Source organism: Microcaecilia unicolor, chromosome 13 (assembly GCF_901765095.1).
Source record: "Microcaecilia unicolor chromosome 13, aMicUni1.1, whole genome shotgun sequence".
NCBI classification, from domain to species: Eukaryota; Metazoa; Chordata; class Amphibia; order Gymnophiona; family Siphonopidae; genus Microcaecilia; species Microcaecilia unicolor.
The window spans coordinates 31,121,552-31,142,157 of NC_044043.1; the positions used below are offsets into that span (position 1 = coordinate 31,121,552).

The 20,606-nt window shown below is 45.8% G+C and overlaps 2 protein-coding genes across 2 annotated transcripts in view; one reads left to right on the plus strand and one right to left on the minus strand.

Annotated features, from left to right (window-relative positions):
- Positions 1 to 3,974, plus strand: part of THAP2 (THAP domain containing 2) — a 31,054-nt gene extending 27,080 nt beyond the window's left edge. Inside the window, exons 2-3 of the mRNA XM_030186192.1 lie at positions 981 to 1,176; positions 3,407 to 3,974. Of these exons, the coding sequence (XP_030042052.1) occupies positions 981 to 1,176; positions 3,407 to 3,745 (535 nt within the window). The 3' untranslated portion in view covers positions 3,746 to 3,974. The remainder of the gene's footprint in view (positions 1 to 980; positions 1,177 to 3,406) is intronic.
- A 5,704-nt stretch (positions 3,975 to 9,678) lies between these two features.
- CCT6A (chaperonin containing TCP1 subunit 6A) overlaps positions 9,679 to 20,606 on the minus strand; it is a 103,819-nt gene continuing 92,891 nt past the window's right edge. Inside the window, exons 13-14 of the mRNA XM_030222360.1 lie at positions 10,245 to 10,317; positions 9,679 to 9,945 (exon numbers count right to left, since the gene is read on the minus strand). Of these exons, the coding sequence (XP_030078220.1) occupies positions 9,873 to 9,945; positions 10,245 to 10,317 (146 nt within the window). The 3' untranslated portion in view covers positions 9,679 to 9,872. The remainder of the gene's footprint in view (positions 9,946 to 10,244; positions 10,318 to 20,606) is intronic.

Sequence of the window (20,606 nt, forward strand, 5' to 3'; positions counted from 1 at the left end):
GAAAAGAGAGGGTAAATGGATGAAAACAAAAACTATAACCAGAAAATAGTGATAATGCAAAGCCAAGGCTTTGTCCTCAGCTGCATTTGTAAATAGAGAGAACAAGAATCAGGCTGATGCACTGTACCAATTTTGTGGGTCTATGGCAGTCACTCAATTACATTGAGTGCACCTTCTTAGACATAAAAAAAAAAAAAAAAAAATAAAGATGAACAGTGGCCAACTTAAATGCCTCAATTTTGAAGGTCAGAAAAAAAGGGTGAGAGACTGAGGCCAATGTTTAGGCCCTACAAGTGCAAAAACAATGAAAACTCTAAGGTCCGAAAAATCTAAGAAAATAAATAGGGAGGGAAAACTCAAAGCACTAAACCTGTATGGGAAAGGCATTAAAAAATTGAAAGAACTATGCGCTGAAGGGAGACTGCAAAAAATGTATCCTCTGCAGGAGACCAAGGTGCCTGCACTCACACTGTGGGACACTGCCAGAACTTTAAAACTATACACGCTACGCAGCCTCTGCACCTGCCTCCATCAGATGTTGTCACCCATATGTGAGAGACTACATTGGGTTTGCTTGTCCTCAAAGAATCCTTGCTACTATTTTGTACATCTAATAACTTAATTACTGAAAATTTATTCACCTTTTCATCCTTTCCCCTAATGCTGGATAAGAAGAAAAAGCTGGGCATACGAGCACCAAGTGGAGGAGCAGCCTAAGGATTACAGCAGCAAGATAAGAACCAGGGAAACCTGGTTCAAATTGCACTGTGGCTCCTTGTGGTTTTGGGAAAGTCACTTAGCTCTCCATTGTCGCAAGTAAAAACGTACAATTGACTAAGACCTCCTGGGACAGGAAATTACAATACCAGAATGTAACTTACCTTGCGTTAATACTGAAAAAGTTGAGAGCTAAATCCCAAATCCCTCCCCTTACTAAATAGGAAATGTAGATTGATGACAATTTTATTTATTTTTTTTAGATTCCCATTACAGGCCGAAAGGCGCAAGCAATGGATACAGCAAGTGAACAGGCAGAATTTCACCCCAAGCTTGCACACATTTCTATGTTCAAAGCATTTTGAAGCTTCCTGCTTTGACAGAACTGGGCAAACCGTGCGCCTAAGACATGATGCAGTGCCAACTTTATTTAATTTTTCTGCACATCTTCATCCAAAGGTATTTGAACACAATAAGTGAGGCATTTGCTCTGAGTCAGTTATTGCTGATGTATCTTTACATACTCTGAAAGGCAACAATGAAAAATACTTGCTGAATACCAAATTGCAAGCAGGTGTGTTACAATTGTTATTGGGGGTAGGGACTGCCTTACAGCAGTGGTCTTCACTAATTTTTACAACAGGGCCATGCTGGATCTAAACAAGCTGATGAAGGAGAATTACCAAGTATCTTCCCAAGCAGGGGTGGGGCACTCCTGACCAGTGTGCCAATGACACCCGTGCCATCTTCAAACTTTTCATTGAGGATATCCTCAAGGAGGTGGGTGTTTCCAAATGCATTCTCTTCTACTAAGAAGTGCCTTGACCTTCAGGCATGCACCTCTTCCCCCAATCTATTTCCCCCTTTCTGTCACAAGCTTGGGTAGAGGCACCAGGCCCAGATGGCTCTAGGGCCTGCTATTGGCCCCAGGCTTCCACTGAAGAATACTGCCTTAAATGTCTGAAAGTATCCTGAAAGCAGACCAGTAGAAGGGTAACACACTATTATTGAAGCGTAAAATCAAATAACCCCCCCCCCCCCCCCCCAACGTGGCCACATTTCACCTATAAGGCTGTGCAGAGGCACATAAGGCAAAATTAAAAGCCAAATCATAAAATTTTAAAGTCATAGACCAGTGTTTCCCCAAACTGTGTGCCACGCTGAACTCACAGGGGTGCCGTGGAAGGAGATGCAGAGGCGATGTGCTGCAGCCAGCTTGCAAGAGCTGCTTGTAAATTTTTTTTCTGAATTGTGCAAGCCAACTTTTGAGCCATCCAGCGCAGCTCATGCAGCAAGAGGAGGAAGTGAATGATGCACAGCAGGTCATTTCCTCCTCCTGCGCTGGCTTAACTGTTTATATGAACTGTGCAGTTCACATAAAAACAGTCAGGTATAAGTCTGTGCAGGAGAAGGAAGAGACCTGCTGTGCAGCCGGTCACTTCCTTCTTGCCATAGGAAGCAGGTGATGTGGAAGAGGTATATCAAACCCGCTCATGGTCTGGTGGCTAAGCTCCTCCCTCCCGTTTATTGGTAAAGGCATCTTTCTCCCCTTACACACAGCTGCCGGCACCGGTCCTGAAGCCAGAAAAGGTAGGACTCCATGCTGCTGGGGGGAGGGGAGAGACCTGTATAGCTGGAGAGGGTGCCATGTGCCTTGTTTGGCCTGTTGGGGGTGGGGGGTGGAGGAGGCGTGAAAAATTATTTGGACACCAAAAATGTTTGGGAAACACTGTCAGGCAATCAATAAATAAATTTAAAAACAAAATAAAAATCAAAATATTCCTTGTCTAAAACAAGAATGTAAAAACCACCAACAGGTTCATTGAAAACATTCATAATAAAATATAATCAACATGCATATAAGCATCTTAATCATTGGAATACATTTGAGAATGTGAATTGAATAATGTATAAGTGAACTAGAGTGGGTTGCAACACAAAGCAGAATATGATGATTTGTGATAGTGTTCATTAATGCTGTGTGATAGTGATATAATGAATCAGAACAAGATGACAATTGAAATGCACTTCCCTCTAGAGCAGTGAAGATAGCAATACACATACAAATTATATTGAAAGAAGTCTTAAAATCAATGACTCAGATTGAAATAAAAACGTTAGAAAACAAAATAGATGCTTCAGATTCAAAATAAAACCCATTAGAAATAGTAAGTCTCTGCATCAATAAACTGTGCATTACCCTTCTGCTCTTTGTGCGGTCTGCTCTATATCTTTGCATTTGCAGAGCCCTGCCTCCTATTGTTTCACTAGTATCTTAAAAGCTGCATTGATATTTGGGAACAAAAGACTGCATTTTCTAATGAAGCTAAGTTTGCTTTATAAAACAGCACACGAGCTAACATACATTTTACCCTCAAACTTTATTGGTGTGGGGCATTTCAGAGCAGTGGTCTTTATGCCTTGAAAGCTCCATGCATGAAGGCTGATAAAGGAAAGGAGGGCCAGCATAACTTCAAGTCTTGTTTCTGTTGGCCAACAGGGGTCTTACGTACTAATGCTTAATTGTATTGATAGTGTGTGCTTTAAAGTGATTTATCTGAGCAGTTAAAACCGTAGACCCGTGCTCTCATGTGTACAAAAGTTATATTTATCACAGGACAGCTTTAAAGAAAACCAGGAGTATCTTAAAATAAGGTATATGCCCCCTTTTTTCCTCCCACCTCTACAGATTTCACTTCCACAGAAGCTTGATGTCACTGATGTAGAACCTCTGCCTATTGCAGATCTCTCTACAAATACTCTTCATAAACAAAGCACCTGCAAGGACCATAATTATTGCCTACCAAGCCCATCTGCAGCAAAACGCAGGATCTGTGAATTGGAAAGGAAATTAGAGATTGCCCACAAGAAAATCAAAATCTATCGGCAAAGGGAGCGCAGAGTGAATAGGCGATGGACAGCAATGAATGATTTGGTGGAGAGTCTAAAAAATGGAAACATATTGTTATCAACCACTTCCCTGGAGACATTGGACTTAGAAAATATTATAGGAAAAATTTTATCGTGAACAGTTTAGGTATTTTGTACTGGCAATGGAAACATAAGGATTGGCATACAGGAAATATGCCGCAACAGACAAAATTTCCTTCTACATCCAAGGATAAATGACAAAGTAATATGTATAATTTTTGAGTGCCTGTCGCTTGTAATTATTAATGCTTGAGTCATTGCTGCCTGACCAAGAGAGTGACTGCCTCTAGATTTTTTTTTTTTTTTTGGGGGGGGGGGGGGGGGGGGGTGGGGGTTGGGAGGCACCACTGCTTTGTAGTTTCAAGTACTTTAGATTTCTTTTTTGTAGGCAGTGCTGTGGATTCTCAAGCTTAAATACAGCTCTCAAGTGTATCGGACCGGACTATCTGACCAGTAATGGCGTATCATTACGCTTGATGGTGCTGGAGACCTAAGCAGAGAGACCTTACAGCACCAACTTGAGATTGCTCAGCTAAGACAAACCTGCGCACACCAGGTGGACTTTGTTATTGTTAACTTCTGGGCTATAGGAGTATTGTTAATTAAAACCAAACTCTTGGTCCTGGATCATAGAAGTGCATGGAAATTCTTTACTTTTTATGTCTCGAAAGTAGAGATGAACAAGACAAAGTTTAGTCAAAGTACCTGACAGACAGCTGTATTTCAATGAATCAATAAAGTGAACAAAACTGCTGCTACATTGTAGAGTTAAACATTTCAGAAATTTGCATTCAAATTTAGTATTTTAACAGACTGAAAATAAAATTGATTAGGGCATATGCAAAAGTGAATAGGCAGTTGATTCATTACTACCTTTTATTTTTTTTTAAACATTTAAAACCCATTAAAATTTACTCCTTAGGCCTTCACATTGTTCAACTGTAGAAATTGTTTAGCTAATACTGATCTGACCCCTCAGGTGATAATTGTTCTGTCTACTTTCAGTGGGCTCCTCTAAGCAATTATCTGAGCATTCAACAAAAATTCATGCTTAACAAGTGTGTGTGTGTGTGTGGGGGGGGGGAGAGGCTATACATACACCATCTTTAAATCCTACCAACTAGCAATTTCAACTGTCAATTTTTGTTAAGAAATAGAAGTTACATGAAACTATTTTGAAGAAAAATCGGATAGATCCACCCCCAGAACACATCAGATCTGCAAAAAAACACAACTGATCACTATAAATGAGGGTAGCTGTCTACAGTACCTTTTCTACAACCTCGTCACTAAAGTCCTCATCTAAAGCTTACAAAAAACCCTTCATAAACCTGAAAGTAACAGAATGCACTGGACAGATGAAATAAAAACCTGTTCAGCTAAAGCTAATCTTTCAGAGAAGTATGACAAAAGGAGCAATTAGATGTTACCTGCTAATTGGCTTTCCTTTAGTTCCTCTAGAGCAGCAGCAGAACCAAATAGGAGGAACAGGCTAAATTAGCTCCGACTACCTGCAAGAAGGCTGGTATGGGGCTGAATCCCAACACTCCCATCTGTATTTTTTCTTTTTTTTGTAGAGTCCCGAAAAAGAACCAACAAAACACTTCATGAGAGCACAAGCTACAACCTCCCCCCCCAAATGACGAAACTACCATCTGCTGGGAGGGCTCCGTGGTGGTCTAGAGGGACTAAAGAAAAGCCAATTAGGTAAGATCTGAATGCTCCTTCCACAGCGTCCTTTTAGACTGGCACAGATGGGAAGTACCAGAGCAGCAACCATCATGGGTGGGACCCTCGGAGCCCTGTTGTCAGCACCCTGGCGAGCAAACACATCGAGGCGATAGTGGCACGTAAAGGAATGAAGAGAAGACTAGGCTGCAGTCTTACAAATTTCCATCGGAGAAACCAATGAAAGCTCCGCCCACGAAGCCACCAAAGCCAGAGTAGAATGGGCCTCCAAAAAGAAGGGTTCTGACAGCTGCCAAAGGTCCAGAATCCCCCCCACCCAGCAGCCCCCTGAAAAGATTGCACTCTCAGAAACTGCTACGCTGAGAACCACCTCCTCTACTAGCCTATAGCGACAAGCCTCCCTAAACCTAGATTTCCCATATGTGCCTCTGCTCACCAGACGAGGTCTATTCTCCGGAAGCCGAAGAACCTTAGTATCCCCTAGACTTCTGACCACGTTATCCAGATCCTCGCCAAACAAGAGGGAGCCTTGGAAGGGAACCTTACTCAATTTAGACTTGGACGCTGCATCCGCTGACCAGCCCCTGTGCCACGACGACCGTCAGGCTGCTACACCAAGAGCCATAGACTTAGAGGACGCACAGAGTAGATCATACAAGGCATCCTACAAGGAGGTGCCCTTCTCCAATTTGGTGGCCTCCTGATCCACTAAGGACCAATCATTTGACTCTGTCCAAAATGTGCTCAGCCCAATGAAACAGGCCCGGGCTACCAAACCCCAACAAACAGCCACCTGAACAAGGCAGCCACATCAAAACTCTGCTTAAGCAGCGCTTCCAGTTGACGATCCTGGGGGATCCTAAGGGCGGAGCCACCATCCACAGGCACCGTCGTCTTCTCTGTGACTGCTGAGACTACAGCATCCACTGTGGGGGGGATGGTAAGGACGTCTGTTCCTGCTCCGGAATGGGATAAAGGTGAACCATGGACTTTGCAACCCGAAAGCGGGCGTCGGGAGAAGCCCATTGCGCCTGGATGACATCCTGAATGTCCTGATGCATGGGGAAAGAGCAGGATATGCAAACCCCCTTAAGCAAGGGATCCACCATCTGAGGGAGATCAACGCCAGACGCCTAAATGGCGGTGGTTCCCACTGAAAATGGGGCCAACTGCCTGAACAGAACGGTCCTGCTGAAACCACACTGGAGTCAGTGCAGCCACCTGCCTGGACTCCCCACATCCCAACTCAGTGTGCTCCGGAGCTGCATAGAGGCCACAATGCCCTGCCACATCCACCCCCCAGTGCTGGTAAACTGCGCTGAGACCGCCACCAAGAAAGAAAAAAAACCCACAGGAATTCTGCGGCTCCCCGGAGAAGCGTCAGGGCAGCAGGAAACAACCGCCCGGGGGGGGGGGGGGGGGGGGAGAGAGAGAGAATAAAAAGTCTGCTACCCCCCCCCCCCTTTTGTTTAAACATACGGCTTCCCCACGGTAAAGCTCTGGTGACACTTGTTTCCTTTCTTTAACAGTCAGACCAGAAAGTAGCAGCAAGGCAGACTCCACACACTCCAAACTGCTGGTCTGCCTGAAGACAGAGCCAGACAGTTGAGGTTCACAAACCAAAGGTACCCGCAGCAGCAGGGTCCAAGTGTGTGTATTTTGGGGGGGGGGGGAGGACCCGACTACCCAGGTTTAACACCCCCAGGGTGAAAGAGACCCCTGCAGGCCTCAACCCCTATCCAGCAGGCAGACAAGAGGGAAGCAAAACCCAAAACTACCTCTGGCGTTTTCATTCCCCCCTCTTTTCGTAATTTAAATAAAGTGTCTTCTCTTACCCAGTAGCCCCAAGAAGAAAACTCAAGACAAAGAAAAAATCCCAGGGCCCACGAGTAACCAACTACACAGGCTTACCACACCTCCATCTGCCAAGACTGAGAACAGACTAGTTTCCTGAGGTCTGCACAGCCCACTTATAGGCTCACTTGAAGCTCAGTTTGTTCTCAGTCTCCATCTGCTGGTCGGAGTGCATAACCCATTTGTGCCGGTCTAGAGGGACGCTATGGAATGCAACTCTCATATGAGGAAAGGCTAAGGAGATTGGGATTCTTCAGTCTGAAGAGACGAGGGAAGACAGAGGTCTAAAAAATCCGAAGTGGAAAAGGTAAATGCGTACTTCTGTAAAAGTACAATGACTAGGGGATAAGCAATGAAGTTACTAAGACGTACACTCAGCATAGTTAAGCTTTGGAACTTGTCTCTGAAGGATGTGGTAAAAACAGCTTTGCTGGGTTTAAAAAAAAAAAAAAAAAAAAAAGATCTGGACAAATTCCTTAAGCCCATAAACCTTTCAGGCAAACCTGGAGCTACATTTTGGGATCCTGCTAGGTAACTGCGACCTGGATTGACCACTACTGGAAATAGGATGCTGGGTCAGATAGATCTTGGGCCTGATCCATCATGGCAATTTTTAGATACATTTGGAGACCCCCTCTCCCCCCCCCCCAAAAAAAAACAAAACAAAAGGGTGACATTTGAAGAACACCTTTCCAGCTATTACACAAAGGGGAAAAATGTATTATGCTTTGGGGCAGTGCAGCAGCCGGTGGCCTCGGAAATATTGTGCAGGAAGAATAATTTTAACAAAATATCTTAGAAACTAATGTACCATACTTGTAAGAAATTGAAGCTGAAGAGCTTTATGTATTTCATCAAGAGACCAGCTCCAAACATACCTTGAAAACATAAAATAGTTAAAGAGGGAAGTCTCCTATTACTGAAAATCTGTGGGAACATCTCAAACATGTAGTGCATACAAGAAGAACCAAGAATATTTCTGAGTTAGGAGTGGGAGGAATCCAAAGCAAGAACAGAAACAGCCAGCTACAGGAGACAGCTGGAAGCTGTTAGTTATGCCAACCAAGGTATTACAAGCATCTGCCATATTCATTGTTTGCTGGTTAACAGATCTTTCAAATTAAATCACAATGTTTTTGTATTAAGTTGCAGAAAGATGTATACTTTCATACCATGCAGAGATTATGCCTCCTTAAGGATTTGCTAAAAGATACAGACTGACCAAGGGTGCCTAGATTTGCATCCAGCTGTATTATAAACTTATTCTACAGGATTATAGCTTTTAGCACAGATCTCTATGGTTAACATCTTATAAGTTGACATCCATCCATGAAAAAGGTGTGCTTACAATTGAAAGATGCATTTGTTAGGCTGCACTTTCTGGGGAATTCTATATATGGCAACTGAAGTTGCATGCACTGCCGATTTGCACATACAACTTGATTAATGAGCCAATCGGTGCCAATAATTGGCTAACAACCAATTATTGGCGCTAATTGGCCTTGAGATTTACATGCCAATTGTATTCTATAACACTCCATGAGTAAATCCTATAGCATGTAAATTCAAAGGGGCATGGCCAGGGGTGTTCTCAGAATTTATGCACAGAATAAACTCCTTAGGCGCCGACATTTATACTTGTTTTCAGCAGGCTTAATTGCCATTGCCTTAAGTTAGGCGCCACTTATGCACTTAACACTACTCTATACAGGAGAAAGTGAGAGAGAAGCCAGCATCCTTCTTCCCTCTATTTTCACTTGGATCCCTAGTTGTTACATAAACTCACATTCCTAAGTCAAACCTAGCTAATTAATTCTTCCACTCCTCTCCACATTTTTCAAAGGCAGAGCTTTCCAGACTGGGTCGAGATCTCATATGGCATCCCAAAATCCATGGTTGGGATCGTGACCTGGTGGGCTTTCCCTTTAAGCATCATTATGCCTGGGGGGGGGGGGGGGTCACACAATTTTATTTGGCTGCAACAATCATGGGGTCACAGCCACAAAACAACTGATAAGCAGTGAACTAAGGCTGCTCTGTTACTGTTTTTTTTTCTTCCTTCATGCATCCTGGGATGTGCAACCCCACCCCAAAACCACCTTTACCACTGCTCCTGAGTCTTCTCTGTCGGAATCTCATATTATGATCCATTGTTCTGAAACTGTCTTATCTACTAAAGCTTCTAATACTGACATCCACACCATTTTGGTGGTATTTCTCCGATCACATCAATTCTACCTAAATCCTTTTGGAAGAAGCCTACAGAATTTTGAGATTTCACCTGGACTATTGTTTATGATTTGAATGTCATTGCTTCCTTCTACTCATGTCTCACCTAATGTTAGTTGTGCTTAGAGATTGTGAAATATTTCCTACTACAGAAAGTAACTGAAAATAACACTGTACCCAATGCATACACAGTCTACTGGATGTAAAGACCGAAGGGCTAAATGGTGCATTTCATTGCCAAACAAAACAGAACAAAACTTACTGTAGAATTTTTAATTTATTCCATATGAATAAGTCCAAGGTTTTACATTTGAGTGACTGGATTTACTGTAACAGTGAATAGAAAGTTCTTTGTTATGCTCTCTTAATTAATGGTGAGCTGGAGTTAATATTGTTATAGTGGGGAGTTATTTCGTGGAATTCCTCTTAATAGCCTTAACGGCAAATTCTGTTCAGCCTTTGAGAGAGGACATCCCAGCTCTCATGATCTCATCAACCAAGAGAATATTGCTAGCGATCACCGTACTGAAAAAGAAAATGTTTAACCAGGTCAGTTGCAGCAAACTGGCTACATGAACAAATCACAACCATCCTGCCGCTCCCATAGCTTCATTTTCTCTGCCTTCCTTAGTTTTAAAACGCTTTGCTAGCTGTAATTTAAAGCATATTAAGGAAAAGGGAGAGATGTTAAGGATAGAGTTTGATGCTAGGTTAGAAAGGCATTATGTCTCATGGAAGATGCACAGGAAACTTGCTCTTAGTCTTGTACAACCAAATAAACATGGAAATGTACACATATCAGACTGTATTAGTAATAATTTTACCAAGAGTGCAGGAGCTGTTTTTTAACACTGTAGTTATCCCAGATTCCAGCATCTGCTGCCACCATTGGTTCACCTGAAAAATATACATGCAATGTTAAACATTCTAAAAACTTGTCAGAACAAAGACATCACTTTCACTTGTGAGGTTGTTCTAATTTAATCCTAAACTCTCTGTAACCACTCTGATTCAGTGTTCTTAATATACACAAATCAAAGCGGCTTAATATTTATAGAAAGCCTTTCAGTCTTTTTGTAGCCCAAATTTTCATTCCGGGGGTGGCAACTACTAAACAGAATGGTAGACACTATTGAAAAAGAAATGAAGACTAAAAAAAGAGATCATCATTGTGCCTCTGTATAAGCTCCTGGTGTGACAGCACACTGAGCACAATTTGCTGTTCTGGTTACGCCATTTCAAAAAGCACTTAGAACTAGAAATGCTTCAGTGAAGGGTGACAAAGATGAACATCTTCCTTATGAAGAAAGGCCAAACAAGATTAAGGTTATTCAGCTTGGAGAAAACAAAACAAAAAAAACCTCAAAAGGGGGTATCACAGAATATATCAAATCATGAGTGTGTGTGTGTGTGTGTGGGGGGGGGGGGGGGGGGTGAATTAAATAGAGAATGGTTATTTAAACCTTTCAAACACAAAGAGAATACACCATGAAACTAATGATCAGCAGACTGAAAACAAGAGGTTTTTTTTTCCATGCAGCACAAAATTGTGAAATCTTTTTCTGGAGAATGTGGTCAAAGCAACAAACACAGGGAAATCTAAAAGAGGTTTGGCAATTTCCTAGAAGGAAAGTCTTTAACTTATTAGTTAGGTAGACTTGGGAGAGCCACCAATTTATGCCTGGAAATGAGTTATGAGAATCTACTTTTTAAGGCATCTATGGATGTACCTCATGGACATTGGTGTGGCACAGCATGACTTTTCTTATGTACTTGTGTAGTGTTAATTTATTTTCCTAAGCTTGCTCAAGTACACATTCATGCATATTACAAAAGCATTTCAGAGGAATGCCATGGCAAGTATGAATGGAAAACAAATGGCTTTCCATTTTTTCACTCTCCTTAGGTTAAAGGCTTACTAGATAGTGGTGTAATTTAAATTAGTTCTAAACAACTCTTCGTTGCTGGAACCTTTGCACCTCTAACCACTTGAGAATATGAAATATACTTCTACTTGGTTGTGTTCCATTCAGCTTCTTGATGGGGAAATGCTTACCTGTAATGGGAGTTCTCCACAGGTAAAGCAGGGGAATATAGTGATGTCCTTGGATGGATCCAGTGTTCCAGAGCTCTCCTCCCAACTCAAGAGGAACCTTTAGGCTTATGCTGAGCATGCTATGAGGGATAGGAGGGTAGGAGAGTGTAGGTACATTCCTTTGCTGTTCATTGAGAACCCCTATTTCTCTACGGCCAACCAGGGGACATACACACTGTTATGTAACGCCTAAGCACTACCCCTAGAACCCACCTGGGTTTAACCCTATGGACACCTAGAGTTGTGTCCTAGCACTGCTCAGGTCCACACGCACCTGCACACATGCTCCTACACTGGCACACCCTCCACCCACTGCACTGGGTTCCACTTGCCTCTGGGCTAATCTCCTACCCATAAGTTATTCAAGGGTGGTTTCTAAGGAAACTGGGGCCAGAATCCCAGGGGGGTCCCACAGTTCCTAGAAACACCCACAGACAGAATACAAACCAAGATTCTATTCAGTTCAGGACAACAGAGCTAACACACTATTAGGTTTATCATCATAAGGGTAGAACAGTGAATAGTAAAAAGATGTGAACAGCAAACAGTAGCAAGTAAAATAGGAATCAAACATTAAAACTAACTAAACACTGCCTTACTACCTAAGTAGTACCTGGGGAATTCAGGAAAGTAACTGTTCATAGGATTTGAACAGGGTCTCGGTGCACAGGTCCTCGCTCTCCACACTCCTACTTAGAGTAGCTTATTGTAATATTGCGAAACACGATTTTGCACAATTTCATTGTTTCGTGATTGACCAAGTAAAAGAAAATAAAAGAGGAGGCAACAGAGCCAAACGCCGCCTCCAAGCAGAACGGTGAATCTTCAGATTGAAATCTCTGGAACCAAATGGTTTAAACACCACAATACAATGGGCTTTCTGTGAAGCGGTCCCCTTAAAATGAAAACTAATGTTTTTAGTGTGATTTCTCTTTAAATTTGTTAACCAATAGTCACGCAAAAAGAAACTAATGGGCGTCAGTATTTAAGACGCCATTTTCAGTCACAATTTGTTTACAAAGAGAAACCGCACAAAACAAAAAAGTAAGTACTACATAGCAACAAGTGTAAATCGGAGACAGTATGTATGGGAGAGTGGCATTTTTATATTCTAGAGGCCGATTTCTTTTTCGATTCACAGACCATACATTGCAGTACGAGGTCATTTCCTTGATAAAGCCTAGAACGGCAAAACGGGACCCCATCGGAGGGAGTAGAAAGGAGTGTAACCATACTGTAACATTATGACACTAAGATAAGTGTTAGATATCGTTTGACAGTCATTTTGTGAATCATAAGTTATATTTTCACATGATATTGATGGAGGTTTTTTAGCCGATGAAGATTCCATCCCGACAAAACAGATTACAATATGTTCTGAACCGGGAATTCAGAGGCTTTTTCCACCAACAACATAAGTAAAAAAAAACAGCCACGCTACATAAGGCCATTTTTGTCGAATTAGAGAAATTCTAGCACATTCTGGCTAGATCTTAGGCTTCAGGGCCCAGAGCACCGACACTAAGGGCTTTTGAAGGTTACTCTCCTCTCATGGGTTTTCTTCTATCTTTGTGGAAGGTAAGCAAAAAGGAAAACAGATCTCTGCTACAGATGTAAACCACCTGCTGGCCAAACAAAGGAAATGCATTGAAGGGAAAAGTGTCATAAAACAACACTACAAGTCACAAGCATGAAAGTCCTCTGTTTCATGTATTCAGAAAGGCCAGACTGAAGAAATGTGTTTTAGAAGACTTCTAAATGTTAGGTAATCATTTGTAAACTTGATTTAGGAAGAGAATTCCAAATTTTGGTGCCTTGATAGAAGAAATTAGCAGAGTGAATTGTTTATATATCACATTCTTACAGATAGGGAAATAAACAAGATATTCTCTAGATGACGAAACAGAATTACAAGGGGGTAATTCAACAAAATTATTCATATATGATGGGGCTTGACCAAGGTGAAATTAGGCCTTACCTGCTAATTTTCTTTCCTCTAGACCCTCCAGACCGGTCAAGACGCTTGGGTTATGCTCGCCTACCAGCAGAGGGAGACTGAGAACACTAACTTCAAACTATGTACATATAACCTGTGCCTAGCCACCTGTCGTCAGTATCCGCTTAGCAAAGCAGAAAACCAAAAAACCTGAAAACGATAAACAAAACCCCTGTACCTGGAAAACCAATAGTCAAACACCAACAGTGTGCCTCTACAGACGGAACGTCCAAACGTCCCGCTCTGTACTGTTTTAGAGTCAAAGAAATTCTCTCCGACCACACTAAACTTGAAAGAATAGTCATAGCAGAACACGGCTCAAAATCACTTCTAATACACAGGGCGGGCTCTTGACCGGTCTGGAGGGTCTAGAGGAAAGAAAATTAGCAGGTAAGGCCTAATTTCACCTTCCTCTTCAACCCTCCAGACCGGTCAAGACGCTTGGGAAGTACCAAAGCAGTAGAAACTTAAGGGTGGGACCCTCGAAAAGCAGAAGACAACACAGCCGCTCCAAACCGAGCATCCTCTTTTGCCTGAACATCAAGTCTGTAATGCTTCACAAAGGAATGGATGGAAGACCACGCCGCTGCCTTACAAATATCCTGCGGAGGAATAAAACTACTTTCCGCCCAAGAAGCAGCTACCCCCCGAGTAGAATGAGCCTTAAGCACCGAGGGCACGGCACGGCGTTTCAACAAGTACGCCGACGCAATGGTCTCCTTCAACCACCTAGCCAGAGTAGCCTTGGAAGCTGCTGCCCCTTTTTTGGGACCTCCAAACAACACAAACAACCTATCCGATGCTCGAAAATCCTGCGTTCTGCGCAAATAAGACCGTAAAACGCGCCGTACATTCAACTTAGCCAGTCGACGTTGCGTAAGATCCCCAGCGCGATCCCCCAACACAGGCAAGGAAATCACCTGGTTGACATGAAAAGCCGACACCACCTTAGGCACAAAGGAAGGAACCGTCCGTAAAGTCACTTTCTCCTTAGCAAATGACAGAAAAGGCTCCCTGCAAGACAGAGCCTGGAGCTCTGAAATCCTACGCGCCGACGAAATGGCCACCAGAAAAACCGCCTTCAAAGTAAGATCCTTACATGTAATGGATGCCACGGGTTCAAACGGAGGTGCCACCAACGCCTCCAGAACCAAATTTAAATCCCAAGGCGGAACCAACGGACGACGAGGCGGCCGAATCAACTTCACTGCCTTCAGGAACCGCCCCACATCAGGAGAAGCCGCCAAGGAAACTCCCCGAATCTTACCTCTAAAACAAGACAAGGCAGAGACCTGCACTTTCTGGGAAGAGAGCGACAGTCCCCTCTCCAAGCCATCCTGCAGAAAATCCAAAACTTCCACCACCGAAGCACGCAAAGGGACATAAGCCCGCTCTTGACACCAATTCTCGAAGGTGCGCCACACTCGCACATACGCCAAAGACGTAGACCTCTTGCGAGACCGCAACATCGTATCAACCACTCTGGGCGAAAACCCTTTCTTTCTCAACCGGTGCCTCTCAAGAGCCAAGCCGTAAGCAAGAACGGAGAGGGATCTGCCATCTCTATCGGCCCCTGAACCAGTCGCACCCGAGGCCCCAAGGGAATCGGATCCTGCACCAGTAACCGCATCAGATCTCCGTACCACGGACGCCGGGGCCAATTGGGCGCTATCAGAACCACTAACCCCGAGTGACGACCGATCCGCTGTACCACGCGGCCCACCAGCGGCCACGGCGGGAACACGTAGAGCAGCTGCTGAGGTGGCCACGGAAGCACCAACGCGTCGATGCCCTCGGCTCGAGCATCCCTTCGACGACTGAAGAACCGAGAGACCTACGCATTGGCGGCCGACGCCATAAGATCCAACACTGGCCGACCCCACTGCAACACTATCTGCTCGAACACGGAGGGATGGAGAGCCCACTCTCCGGGATCCAACGTATGCCTGCTCAGATAATCTGCACTCACGTTGTCCACCCCTGCCACGTGTCCCGCTGACAGACTCTGCAGATGAACTTCTGCCCATGACAGCAACTCCGTCGCCTCTACCGCTAACCCGTGACTCTTTGTTCCCCCCTGTCGATTTACATAAGCGACGGCCGTGGCATTGTCTGAAAGAACCCTGACTGCCTTGCCGTCCAGAAGACTCTGAAAGGCCCGAAGAGCCAACCGAATAGCTCGCGTCTCCAGGCGATTGATGGACCAACTCGCCTCCTCCAAAGTCCAACGCCCTTGGGCCACCTGACCCAGACAATGCGCCCCCCATCCTGACAGACTCGCATCCGTGGTCAGCACCACCCAATCTGGAGTGTCCAACGGCATGCCCTTCGCTAGATTCGGAGAGTGGAGCCACCAGCGAAGACTGCACCGAGCCACCTCCGGCAGTGAGAGCCTCTCCTCCAAACTCTGAAACTGAGGAGACCAGCGAGACAACAACGCTACCTGTAACGGTCTCATGTGGGCCCTGGCCCAGGGTACCACCTCTATTGATGCCGCCATCAGACCCAGCACCCGAAGATACTCCCGCGCCGACGGCGCCCTCTGAGCTCGGAGCTGCCGGATCTGAGACTGTAGCTTGGAGATGCGAAACGCTGTCAAAAACACACGGCCTCTCTTCGTGTCGAAACGGACTCCCAAATACTCTAGGGACTGCGACGGAACGAGGTGACTCTTGGCCAGATTGACAACCCAACCGAGCGACTGCAGAAAGGACACCACCCGACCGGTGACCTCCTCGCTCTCTGATTTTGATTTGGCTCGAATCAACCAGTCGTCTAGGTACGGATGGACCAAAATGCCCTGCAAACGCAGCGCTGCCGCCACCACTACCATGACCTTGGAAAAGGTGCGAGGCGCCGTCGCCAGGCCGAACGGAAGAGCACAAAATTGAAAATGTCTCCCCAACACCACAAAGCGAAGAAAACGCTGGTGTGCCTCTAGGATGGGGATGTGCAAGTAAGCCTCCGTCAGATCTAAAGACGTCAGAAACTCTCCTTCCTGAACCGCTACAATGACCGAGCGCAGCGTCTCCATTCGAAAGGAAGGAACCTTCAGAGCCGCATTGACCTTCTTGAGGTCCAAAATGGGCCGAAAAGCATCCTCCTTTTTGGGAACTACGAAGTAGATGGAACAACAACCCGTACCTCGCTCTCCTGGAGGAACCGGAACTACTGCTCCTAACTCGACCAGATGCGCCAAGGTCTCTCGCACTGCTCTCGCCTTGCGCCTGGAATGACAAGGAGACACGAGAAAGAAATCGGGCAGAGGACCGTCGAACTCTAACGCGTAGCCGTCTCGCACAATCTGCAGCACCCACTGATCTGAGGTGATCTGGACCCACCTCTGGTAAAACAAGCGCAAACGAGCCCCCACGCGAACCAGAGGTTGGGTCCCCACACCATCATTGCGAAGGACGGGACGCTCCGGGCGTTCCCGACGAGGAACCTCGCCCTCCACGGCGACCACCGCGAAAGGACTGAGTTCTTTGGAAAAAACTACCCCTAGTCCCCCCGGAGGACCTGCCAGGCCGATATCGTCGAGCTTCCTGAAACCGTCCGCGCACCGCGGACCCCCTAGCAGCCTTAGGACGAAGCTCCGGAAGACGAGGAACCTTAGTATCACCAAGACCCCTCACCAACTTATCCAACTCTTCCCCAAAAAGCAAAGAACCTTTAAACGGCAGCGAACACAGCTTTGCCTTAGAAGCAGCATCAGCCATCCAGCCCCGCAACCACAGGGCCCGACGAGCAGCCACTGCCAGGGTCATGTTCTTAGCCGAAGCCCGTAACAAATCATACAGTGCATCAGCCATGAAGGACGACCCCATCTCCAACCTTGCCAAATCTTGAACTAAGGAGGCCCTATCAGCCGGCGGGTTATCCAGCAGCCGCTCCGCCCAGCGGAAACACGCCCGGGCCACCAGGCCTCCACAAACCGACGCCTGCAGCGCCAAAGCAGACAAATCAAAACTCCGCTTGAGAAACGTCTCCAATTTCCTGTCCTGCGGGTCCCGCAACACGGCCCCCCCATCCACAGGAATGGCCGTAGCCTTAGTCACAGCCGTCACCACGGCATCCACGGTCGGAGGCCGGAGGGAATCTCTATCCTCCAGCGGAAGCGGGTACAACTTAGCCATGGCCCGAGCCACCTTACACTGATCTTCTGGAGAACGCCACTCTTGGGTAATCATTTCCCTCAGATCCGCGTTCATAGGGAAAGTGCGAGATACCTGCCGAATCCCCTTCACCAAAGGATCCTGCGACCCGGCTGTCACTGGAGCTGATGCCTCAAACTTGAGAGTCGATGACACCTGCTCAATAAGTTCTGCCAACTCATCGCGGTGAAAAATGCGGACCACCGAAGGGTCCTCCCCAGGCACAGCAAGTTCCTTCTCATAACCAACCAACGGCCCCTCATCCTCCTCCAGGGGACTAAAATCGCCCTCTGACTCCGGAGGGGAAAAACTTTCCATGTCCTCCGACCACTCCAAACGTGGTCTCTTAACACTAGCACCCCCCGTCCCAAGACTAGGGGGCTCTGCTCGCGTCGGCCCCACCTGCCAGGCCTGGAACAAACTCCAAATAAAATCCGGCGGGAAACCCATCCGACCAGGACCGTCCCCCCCAGAAAAACCGGACAACTGACTGCCCAAAGGTCCTCCGACCAACTCCGGGCCTTGTGGTGCCGATTCCAAAATGGCGGCGGTTCCCGCCAAAATCGGGACCGCCGCCACGCTGCCAGACTGAGACACTGCCGGCTCTGGAGGGCCCGACGCGGGAACCTCCGCCGCTAACACCGGCGGAGCGGAGGAAGACGACTTCGGTTCGCCACAGAAACGGCAGGAACCGCCAACCACTTCAACCCCCCGGCGCGCACAAAATCTACATCGCAGCGGCTTTCCCGCCATCGCGCCTAAACAAACAGCTGACAGCCCACTCACCAGAAGCCTGCAAAACAGTGCCCCAAAGCAGCTGAACAACCCCGGAACCCGAGATTGCAGCTCACTCAGCTCTCCACACCGCTTGGGCCTTCGATCTCTGAGAGAGTTTTTTTTTTTTTTGTCAAAACTTTATTGCAGCCTGAAATTGAGCCCTACTGTTGCTAAAACTAAACGGCACTCAAGGCTGCAGGACAGAACTGCAGCCGAGGCACAAAGCTGCCCAAACGGGAGAGCCAGTTAGGGGGAGGGACCCGGCCACCCAGGTGTGACACCCCAAAGGGGACAATGGCAGGCCCCACCGGACCCACCAACCCCCAGCACACTAAAGTCTTCCAGGCACAGGGATAAAACTGAAAAACAGACCAAAAGAAGCTCCTAAATAATCTCTGAATCCTACCAGACCGGACAAGCTGCACAGGTTGCCTGTCTACCCTCTGCTGAGACTGAGAAGATACTGACGACAGGTGGCTAGGCACAGGTTATATGTACATAGTTTGAAGTTAGTGTTCTCAGTCTCCCTCTGCTGGTAGGCGAGCATAACCCAAGCGTCTTGACCGGTCTGGAGGGTTGAAGAGGAAACAGGATTTGGTGAATGAAAACACAATTTTAAAAACATTCTCTCTTATTGGTAACCAATGTAGCTCATAAAAAAGAGGAGTGGCTTTGGTGAACAGAGGAGATCTACATATAAGATGAGCAGCATTATTTTGAACTGTTTGTACTTTGAGACCACCTTTAAGTCTGGCATAGATGGAACTGCAATAGTCAGATTTGTTGAGGACAAGGGATTGAACCAAAGTACAAAACGGCCTCAATCTCTTTAGCTTCCAAAGCGAGTAAAAAGACACTCAAGGTCAACTTAGTGACTTGGTATTCAAGGGTAAGGAAACTATCTATTGTGAATCCCAAGATTTTCATTGATGACTCAAGGGAATAGCTTTTGTTAATAGTAAAGTTACTAAGATTCACAGGATGGTGAGGATTAGTTATAATTAGAAACTTAGTTTAATCCGTGTTGTTTAGTTTTAAATTAGAAGCCCATGATTTCATAAGTTTTATCCCTAGACTAATCATGTGAGTTATGTAAGTAATTACTTGGAGAATGGGATATAAATGGTGACATCAGCATATATGTATGTCAAAAGACCATGTTTTTCTAAAAGATGACCAAGAGGTATCATCATGTTAAACAAGATGGGGGAAAGAGAGAAACCCTGAGGGACCCCACAGCCAGGAGACCAAGTGGAAGAAAGTACACCTGATTGTTTGACTTGATACGACCTATATCTTAAGTCAAAAAAACATTTCAGGACAACTCCACATATTCAGGGCCCTGCAATGCCTGGATGTACGGCGCATTCTCTTCTGGTACTTGGAGGTCACCAAAGACTTCTGTCATTTGGATCATCTTTTTGTCCTGTTTGCCGGCCACAAGAAGAGGGACCAGGCGTCTAAGGCCATGGTGGCCTATTGGCTGATGGAGGCAATTGCTTTGGTCTACGTGGTGCTGGGGAAGTCAACACCACTGCTTGTGCAGGTGCATTCCACTAGGGCGCAAGCGACCTTCTTTGCAGAGTCCCAGTTGGTTTCTGTTGATGAGATTTGCCTGGACGCCACTTAGTCTTTGGTCCATATGTTCTCAAAGCATTACCAACTGGACGGCACGCGAGGATGCGGCGTTCAGGGCTTTGGTCTTGGCCGTTGGGGTTACTGTTTCCTTTCCCACTTGAGGACTGCTTTAATATATCCCACAAGTCTCAGGATTGGTCTGTGGGATGCTGTGGAAGGAAAATTCTTACCTGTTAATTTTCTTTCCATTAGTCCCAACAGATCAGTCCAGAGGCCCGCCTGTCTGTTCGCTGTTGAATCCTCTATGTTCTCCTCCTGTTAGGTTGCTGTTTCTGATTCTTTGGTTACAATAAAAAAAAAAAAAAAAAGCAAACAAATTTTTGACGAGACAATGACAGGCTTTGTCCCAGTACATAAGTACATAAGTAGTGCCATACTGGGAAAGACCAAAAGGTCCATCTAGCCCAGCATCCTGTCACCGACAGTGGCCAATCCAGGTCAAGGGCACCTGGCACGCTCCCCAAACGTAAAACATTCCAGACAAGTTATACCTAAAAATGAGGAATTTTTCCAGTCCATTTAATAG